This window comes from Aegilops tauschii, chromosome 5 (genome assembly GCF_002575655.3).
Source record: "Aegilops tauschii subsp. strangulata cultivar AL8/78 chromosome 5, Aet v6.0, whole genome shotgun sequence".
Taxonomy (NCBI): domain Eukaryota; kingdom Viridiplantae; phylum Streptophyta; class Magnoliopsida; order Poales; family Poaceae; genus Aegilops; species Aegilops tauschii.
The window spans coordinates 202007889-202017591 of NC_053039.3; the positions used below are offsets into that span (position 1 = coordinate 202007889).

Consider the following 9703-nt stretch of genomic DNA (forward strand, 5'->3'; position numbering starts at 1 on the left):
CAAGCTCCTCATGGCCAACCTGACTGTCTCATGGGAATCCTTACTGAGATGCAAAGAAATGACGAGCTCGCGTCATGTTTTCGTTAAGCATATATTGGATAAAGCAAAGTGGCCAAGAAAGCTAATGAATGAGATATGCATTGAGAGAAGTATTTCAGATCCAACTATTAAAGTCCAAAGAAAATGACCAATTAATTAAACAAATATACATACCCAAAAAGGGACTCGCCATCATCAATCTCATAAATGCCAAATACTCCCTCCGTAACAAAATATAAAAACGTTTAGATCACTAAAGTAGTGATCTAAAGAAATATAAGAGCGTTTAGATCACTCTCTTATACTCCCTCCATTCCTTTACGTAAGGTGTATTATTTTTGTCACGGTGACCAAGACACATAATTATACACATGTATGAAGGGCTAACGACAGAATTACGAGGAATTAGAAGAAATGCACCTTACATTATGGAATTTTATCAAAAAAACAAATACACCTTATATAAGGAACGGAGGGAGTGTTTCTTTAGAGGGAGTAATTGTTAGTGCGCAAAAATTATTCCCGATATGGATAGTCATTCAACCCTCCATTCAGGTATCCAGAATGTTACTCGGCTAACTATCTGACCCTCTTGATGCAGAAACTCACTACAATAAGAAATGCATCTCACAAAAGTATATTATGGGAAACACATAATTCTGAACAAAAGATGACAAGCCAGGTTCCTTTGTGACATCTTCTTTCAACACTTCATTTATCCATTGATTCGAAAAACTTATCCTGCAGATAGAAAGGAAGCACATGTATGAATTTCCATATGCGGCTTAAGTGCTTAACATAAGGAAACTGAAAAAAACAATTCATTTGTAAACGAAAAGATCTCAATGTAATTAGTTAAGAAACATGACCCTTCTATTACTAAAAATTGACAAGTCGCTAGCAACCATACTAAACTGCATATTTTTTAGATCTCTAATAGAAAGAGAAATTAATTAAATTCCGATAACAGCATACTTTCTAAAAGAAATCAAATTGTGCTTGTACTATAGCAAATTACCAAAAGAAAATAGGGAAATGCATGTGTACATGCACACATGGGTATATAAGCTATCCCCACCATCCAATGTCATAAAGTTGCTTTCAGACTGAAGATTTAGCCTAACTAAATTAGTGTGAACCGTTTTGTTTGAAGAGAAAATTCAAAACATGCAATATACTGAATGCTTGACCTGATGTGTGGCCGCAAATAATTCTTGGTCCGATTGGATGGTAAAATGTACAATAAATGTCACATCTTGGTGTGTAACCACACAGTTGTGATGAAACTCTAAGCAGAACATTCACAGCTAGGTGACTTGTATCATTATTATTTCGCCATCACTGGGATAGTTTGGAAGTTGGAATCATGCAGGTGTACAACAGTACCAATTTACATAAGCTGGATTAGACATACCTACATATCCAATAGCTAACAAAACTCAAGCTCAAAATCACTCTTTAAACAATCGGGTCATATTTCACGTTGTCAAGGTAAAGCCCGTAAGCAGGTGCCATAGGAGGTGCAGCAGTCATTGTCTTTGCATCCAGAATTCTCTCCACTGCATCAAATGTAGGTAGACATATCAAAATAAACATTTTAAAATTTCACTTCAATTCTTGGTCCATTAATCAAAAGACAATACTAGGTGAATGTTCAAACCATCAGCAGTTGTTAGATCTCCTATTCCAACAGCTTTCAGAAGACCGACCATCAATCTTACCTGCATTCAAAAATAATCAGTCATCAGGTTGCAGCAACATCTAATAATCAAGTACTAATAGCAACTATGACAGATACAAAGTTCTCTAGTGATAACATTTTCCTCACTAAGAAAAACATGTTCTTACACAACAAACATGATGTTTCTCAAATCCATTTATCTGCAAGCGAATTATAAATTGCTAGGCGTCCTTCAGCTTACACCATACTTTTGCCATTTTGCAATGTCATAGAGCACATTTTTGCTACCATGGAATAAAGTAGGAGCTGCAAATGCTTAATAGTACAACTGGCCTTAAACACCAAATGTGTTTATCAAGAAATGGCATGTGACCAGTTCGAGACAGTGTTTGGCTACTCCCAGGGAGCATAGCTGAGATATGCCTGTTTTTGGGACACTTCTTTAGTTGATTACACCTATGCACCTAAAGCTGGATTGCATTGTAGTTGCTCCTGAAGATACGTACAGTAGTAGATTTCATGCTTTACATCCAAATTTCTTCACGAAGAAATAATTATCAAGAAATCTGAACACGAGCACTTGTATCTGTTAGGCATTGGCACAGATCCCAAAAAAACAAATCTTGATAGCACTACGGAAATTAAGAACATTGTTACACTGAGAGTAACTCTCAAATATCCCTAAGAGAAAGAATAGCTCTCAAATATATCAATGGCACTTCTATATATGCTGCTTTTTAAAGATTTTCTAGGCTCTGGAAGTACCCTTCAAAGAAGATGACTTAACCTGGTGGTAAAGGAAAGACTGTGCCCTTGCAGTAACAACAAAGCAGCGGTGCCTTAATCTCTTTCCAAACTCTTGCCCATTCTCGCATACTGATTTCCCACTAGTAGTACTAGAAACATCAGATCCTTCTCCAGAAGATCCCATGAGTGATGCCCTTGAATAAACAAGAGACCCATCTGGTGATTCCATCTCTGATCGCTCTAAGCTTGAAGGAAAAAACATGACAGGAAATACTTCTGTAACAGTAAGCTCATCCAAAGTTCTCACTGGAGATTTTGCCTGTAACAATAATCCGTCCATATAAACACAGTGGATGGTCAAATCCAAGAAACACTGTGCCTTTCTGCACTAGTATTTCTTGATGAACTCTGCAACTGAGAGACAGTTAAGAAGCAAAACACCACCTGACATCCAAATGCTCGAAATGAACTGAAATCATGATGCCCAACAAGTATATTGCATGCTTTCTGAACAAAAACCATCATTAGTAAACCCAGAAACATAATTTCACATCAGAAAACAATTAAGTATGGCTGGAGACCTCACCTTCATAGCTTGTATATTTAGATCCTCAGGTATGTGCCAAGCCGAATTTTTCTCAAAGATTGACGGTCGCTCAGGCCCAGAAAGTAAACGATAGTGATACCTTCAACAAAATTAGTAAAGCAATAACACCCTCATAACTTCGAAAGGACAAATGGAGTTGTTTATAATCAAGCTACCATTCTCACACTTAGAAAATAAAGCATAATAGGAGGACTCAAAGTCACTAGCCTTTTAATAAATTTTAGACATACGAATGGAATAGTAACAAGATAAATTAGAAGAGTGCCTCGTATTATATTGTAGATTTTGCTACCTACGTGCGCTCTAGAGCTTTGTATCTAGCATGGAAATCTGGTGCAACACAACGAACATCAGTCACCATTATGTCACCTTCATTCTTCTGCAGGAAAAATGTGGATCAGAAATAAATATCTACTGCATGAGACTGGTCAAATTATAAAATCTGGAGAACTACATAAATCATCAGCAGGCACGTGTATGTTTATTCAACTAAAGACCAGCTCAACCAAATGAAAAGCACTATAGCTAGATTAGGTCAAAGCATACATGTAAAAAATGGTTCACCGCGCATTTTACAACTTCAGGGTCATGAGGTGGCAACTGCAAAAGGGGAAAAGTACATCAACAAACAGAACTAGAAGTGGTATAAGAGCTCTAAAGTGCATACACTTGTTTTAGGTAGTATTCATGGAGATTCTATATCTGACATCAAACCCATGAAGGACATAATTAACATGCAGCGGGCCAAAATGTGTTTTGATATAGACAAAGCATACAATTAATAGTTTATGCATATCCTCAATGTAAGCCAGTTAAGAGAGAAAAGTGTATGCATACAAACCACTTCACCAGGCTTCCTTTTACTTATGCGCTCCACATCAACATGACAAACATTTGACAAAGCATGAACACCTGCATCCTGGATTAGCAGATAAATCTTTAGCTGCATATAACATAATGTTGTAAATGGTGAATTATAGATAGGGCTTTAGGCCAATATAAACAATAATTCCTGGAAAAACTCAAAGGCCCATGTGTGGTTTCATGACATGGTGGTAAGTTTAGTGCCATCCCGGATTTGGAGTTGAGACCAACATATAAGGGATTCTCTTCCACATGCTATTGGAGCTTGAGAAGAGGAGTGGTACACCCGCGCTCCTCCTCAGACGCCCACCACGCCTCACCCATGTCGTGTTTCATGAACGAGACGTGTTAGAAATAGGCTGAAGTAGAGAAGCAGAGAGGAGCTGGGGCTGAACACAGAATAGTTTTATTTCTTGGAGTTGTGCCTTGTATTACAGCAGACATCCTGAACCAGTTCATGTGCTAGGCATACTTGTTGTTATCGTAGATGTTCCTGCTGTGTGCTTAGTACATGCTCATACTGCTATCATCATGATTTATTTATAAATTAAATTAATTGGAAAATTGCTAATATTCCCAACAGTAAATAACAATTATCGTGGTATCATGGTGATCTGCCCTACTATATCCCCTAGCCTTCCAAGCTCGATTCCCCTTTCGAGGTAGTCGATGGCTATTCACAGCTACCACCTTAACAGAAAGAAGAGGTTGGCCCGCAACACAGGAAAACACCTGGGTATACACTGAGGCTATAATACATTGCGGATCTGCCGCCATTTTGAAATAAGTTAATTGTATTGATTTGCTGTACAAAATACACATAAATACAAATAACTTAAACAAACCAAGGGTATGCATGCAATACAACTAAAAAAACAAACTTACATTCCTGGCACGTACACTCAACTAAAGTTGCATAAAAATATAACTAAACTATGAAACTCTATAGTCAACTTAGAGCAACACACTGAATATAAATGTAATGTTTACAAAACATAAAATAGAATTCAAATATACGTTATTGAGCATACCTTTATTCACATCGACTTATGATTTTGCAGATTATAAATATGTTCTTTAATTAAGCAGCATTATTAATTTTTAATTATATTCCCAACTTTGAATTTAAAATTAAAAAATGAGACATCATTTTTTGAATTATTAGTCTATGGTGCTAATTTTAGTTCAGTACATACCAAGTATACAGTATTCCAAAATAATTGTCCAAAGGCGTAAATAAAAAAATGAATGGCATGGCAGCCGCTATCTGGCTATCTGCAGACGATTACAGCAGACCAGGGGCGGAGGCAGAGGGTGGACCACCCTGAGACTTTGGTTTGACCCGTATACCATAGGAGAATAGAGATTGGTCCAAGAAAAAAATAAAACAGAGCTCAACTAACAGCTAGCAGACCTAACCAGCGTCGGACTGGACACTCTGGAGACGTGCAGAAGCCAGCCGCCCAGCCCATTATCTTCAGTACGCACTTCCCAATCCCCATTCCCAATTTCCAATTGAATCATTATTAATTACGAGCTGCTGTGTTTATAAGTATATTTCCCTCAAAAAAATGTATATTTGACTGAAAAAATTGGCACTGTATGGCTTATTTGTTGTAAAAATATCCAGCCCAATCTCTGTTTGCATGACATATTTGTTGTCAAATTTTTTTATAGGCAGACCACCCTGTTTCGAAATCCTAGATCTGCCACTGCAGCAGACCATTATTATTGTGTTAGCTGTGATAGAGAGCGTTTGGGCTTATAGCAGAGTTGCAAGGGTAAAAGCCTAAAAGGACACCACAGTGTCACTACGGCCTCTATTTAGAAAATATATATAGATCTCCAAACGTAAGTAACTACCAAAGTATGAGAAAAGTATTCCAGCAAACTAAGGCTCAGTTTGGCATCGAGGTGAATTATGATAATTGGTAATTCCGTTTGTCTAACCAGCTTTTCCCTATTTACTGTTTATTTAACAAGCTTTTTCCTAATTCCATGGCTAATTTCTCAGCAAAGCACAGTTCACAACAGTACACTGGACCTAAGAGTGTCATAGCATTTTGCAAAAGCATGATTTGAACTTGTTACGCAATCGGCCTAGACTCTCTAGTAACGATAGTCTTATCAAAAAATAGCCTAGATACCTAATAATTCCAACTGCACCATAATGTAGATCCAGACTTATAGAATAGCAAATGGCCCCTCATATATTATATGGCATGCAATGCAACATGCAACATTCATAAAAAGATTATCTCTGACTAACATATGCAACTAATTAACTCTACAACTATGACAGATTTCTAGGTATATAAAGTAAATTATTGCTTATTGCATCACTGCTCCTATAAAAAAAACAAATGAGCAATGTGTTTAATCGCTATCAGAAAATTTGCAGATTCAACAGCAAGAAAAACAAAAGTGCAGAAAAAATTGTTAAATATTGCGTTAAAGCATTTTGTACAATACCGTTCGACTAGAACAGAAGATTGAGACTGGCTGCCCAATGAATTTGTGAAATGCCTCCTGAAATAATTCAAAAACATGAGCTGTCACCGAATCTATTATATGTTTACTACAGCTAAGCAAGCTATAGCAGTAGGGCAGGAAGAGGCAGATACTTTAATTCGTAATTTGCTGCACATACATATACATGTATATAACAGTATTCAAATGATTATGTATGCCACCCACAAAATAATAAAATAAACCTCCTTATTCTTTACAATAATCTTATCAAGGAATATCGTACCATTCTTCACAATACTATGCCATTTTCTCCTTCATTCTATCCTTTTATTCAGCAACTTATAGGAACTTATTTCATCTAGTGATTTCTTCTCTTATCTATACCATGTTCTCCATCAAAACAAAGCATGAAATCAAAAAAACTATTCATTTATTTTTGCTGCAACAGTCTCTAAGGCATTTTCCTTGTCAATGCTACCATCTAAAATGCTAATTTGCACACGAACTGCTCTGCTACATACAAAGGAAAAGCACACCCATAGAAATGGAACACACAGGATTTTAATGGTATATTATGAATACTACTAAATCAGTTTGCTTCAGCCTCTCCTATGTCTTATGCACCCTATTATAGATATTGGGTCTCCAATAGCAATGCATCAGCAGCATCTTTGCACAGTTAACATGGTTTAAGAGCTAAGATCCTCAACTCCAACAGTAGCCACCACCCAGTACCCACCCACTATTGGTTATGGGCTTATGGAACTGTCGCCAAATAAAAAATCCATCCGATGACAGCTGCAGGCATGTACAATGGAGAAAGGTAAAATCACAACATTTGATCTTGCAAGTACAGATGGTGACAGGAAGAACTGTTCTTCATGACTAGAAGCATACTGACAGCAGACTTGGCACTGCGTGGGGTAAACTATTCGGCTGTAACAGCATGTTAGAGGTGTACGAAAGACAACTGATATGAGTTGGTCCTTGCTAATGTAGGCCCAAATGACCAATTAGTACATATGTTCAGTGTTGGGTGTGAGATACGTATATACTACTCCCTCCGTTCCTAAATATTTGTCTTTCTAGAGATTTCAAATGGTTACCACATACGGATGTATATAGACATATTTTAGAGTGTAGATTCACTCATTTTGCTCCGTATGTAGTCACTTGTTGAAACCTCTAGAAAGACAAATATTTAGGAACGGAGGGAGTATATAGTTTGTCTTGGCTATTGTGGCCTGTCCAGTATCAGTTTACCCCATGCCGCCCATTACTATCATGTATATATATGAATTTATGTACCCTTATTTCTGATGCAATAGGATGAACCATGAATTACATTCAAGGCTGTAAATTTGCTAATTTTCATGCAAGGCTGTAATATCCATTCTTCCAGGAGAAAATATCTTTTAATATAAAAAACTCAAGGCATAACCAAAAGAAACAAATAAAACAGTTCAAGTGTCATAGAATTCTCCTACTGTTACATTTGGAGTCCAACTATTCATCTTATGCACAGTTTACCCCATGTATCTCCAGTTCTACCTCTATAGCTTCCAGCCTTGTGTATATTCAAACAAAGGTCACAATAAGGACATACACCAGAGCAGTCATACTACTGTTTACTGTATACTACTCCCACCGATCCAACCTTAGTTCAAAACTGCGACACTTATTTTGGATAGGAGGGAGTACTGTCTACTGTATGTACCGTACTTATGCAGATACCAATCCATCAAAATGTGACAAATCTGTACGCAAGTAAAATAAGGAATATATTACGTGTCCCTCTATAAACATATACATTTTGTTGTACTTATATGAGATTGCCGTTGAAAAAGAAAAACAGGAAGTTCAAACAACATATCTGTCAGGCCCAGCGTATCTCTGAACCTACACAACAACGAGCAACACTGAAGGTTCAGTTAATGGACAGCTCAGATATCGGCAGCGGCTTAAGTCAAGATTAACAGCTCCCATTCATCCAGGAGTTACCGTTAAACAGTTTACTTTCATTCACTTTAATACCGAGCTACTGTTTACAGCTCAGTCGCTTGTAATTTCAAACCCCTTTATATGCGGTGCTGGCTTAGCGTAGATGATCTTCTTCCGCTCTCCATCTCACCTACCTCACGAATCCTTCTCAGGGTGTGACAAAGATATCCAGAGCAAGGCTATCCTTGGCGGCAAATCAAGTAGGGAGCAGCGGTGGTTCGTGATCTGGTAAAAAAATCCCACCCTCCTCTCCCTTCTCGCGGCGGCGGCAGCATTTGTGTGGGAACAGCAGCGTGGGCTCATTCGGGTACAGAGTGAGCGTCGGGAACAGGTTTGCATACAAACAATTCGTTCGCTCTGAAATCCCTGGTTCGATCTAACTCCGTGTGCTTTTCGAGACTAATACAACCTCCACATTTACTACCTATACTCACTCGTGACAGAGGATTCACCTTATCCTACAGCATTTGCCCACAACCCAAGGGATATCTCCCACAAAGACCTAGCAAATGTTTCAAGTTACGCGTAGAGTCATGTACAGATGTGCCACCCGAATATCTCATGGTAAGCATCTCTAACGACATGAATTTAAGTTATCGTTATGATTTCCCAACTCAAATTATGAGGATTTTACCTTGAGGACGCCTACGACGGTGCGCTGGTTCGGCTGCTGCTGGGAACCGGAGAAGCGGGTGCCATCGTACTCCACGGCGACCAGGTATCGCTGCGTCCGGGAGAGCCGTGCGCCGGCCATCGCCTCGCTTTCGGCGCCCGCCTCTCCGCCGCTGTCTGCGTCCGCCGGCGAGATGTCTGACTGGGAGAACCGCTGGAGTTTGGAAGGCGGCGACGGGTCGGCAAGGGAGGGATCGAACGGGCGCTTGGAGCCAGTGGCGATTTCAGCGGAGTCCGAGCTGGCGGCGCTCATGGCTCTTGTGGCGTATGGAATAGCAAGCAAGGGTTTTGGGAGGTTCTTCCGTCTGCACTCTGCAGCAGACCTGGCAGGCCGGCACGGCACGGCATGGACAACCCAAGCACGCTAATACGCGAGCCGGGCCGGGCCGGCACTCGTGCCAAGAAAACGGGCAAATCGCGCCTTAAGTTCCGTGCTAGGCCGGGCCATTTTCTCTTTCTTTTTCTGTTTTTGCACGCAAAAAATCTGCGCCACGGATAGATTTCTTTTTTATCGCGAATACACATTCATTGATAGAAGAAGAAGATTGAATACAGGGTATGAACAACACATGCACAGACGACATGGTGCCCGGAGCAAAGGGACATGGGGTGCTCAGCCC

General features: G+C 39.3%; 1 protein-coding gene across 3 annotated transcripts; it reads right to left on the reverse strand.

Moving 5' to 3' along the window:
- Positions 1–444: 444 nt before the first annotated feature.
- Positions 445–9416, reverse strand: LOC109773415 (uncharacterized). Of its 3 annotated transcripts, none has more exons than XM_020332117.4 (11): positions 9046–9416; positions 6411–6467; positions 3916–3993; positions 3621–3674; positions 3371–3453; positions 3054–3153; positions 2912–2974; positions 2508–2786; positions 1700–1760; positions 1458–1598; positions 445–780 (listed from the first exon to the last, which is right to left on the reverse strand). In XM_020332117.4, exons 1-10 carry the CDS (start codon positions 9334–9336, stop codon positions 1498–1500), a joined length of 1167 nt encoding a protein of 388 aa, XP_020187706.1. In that variant the 5' UTR covers positions 9337–9416; the 3' UTR covers positions 445–780; positions 1458–1497. The 3 variants fall into 3 exon arrangements, with proteins under 3 accessions (XP_020187706.1, XP_020187698.1, XP_020187714.1); XM_020332109.4 differs by having other exon boundaries at positions 1454–1598; XM_020332125.4 differs by lacking the exon at positions 3621–3674 and having other exon boundaries at positions 1454–1598; positions 9046–9407.
- Between the last annotated feature and the right edge of the window lie 287 nt (positions 9417–9703).

Coding starts and splice junctions, on each gene's coding strand:
- LOC109773415 (XM_020332117.4), bottom strand. CDS start 9,336: ATGAGCGCCGCCAGCTCGGACTCCGCTGAAATCGCCACTGGCTCCAAG. Junction 6,468..9,045: donor CCGTCGTAGGCGTCCTCAAG/GTAAAATCCTCA, acceptor GAATTATTTCAG/GAGGCATTTCACAAATTCAT. Junction 3,154..3,370: donor TACAAAGCTCTAGAGCGCAC/GTAGGTAGCAAA, acceptor ATTTTGTTGAAG/GTATCACTATCGTTTACTTT.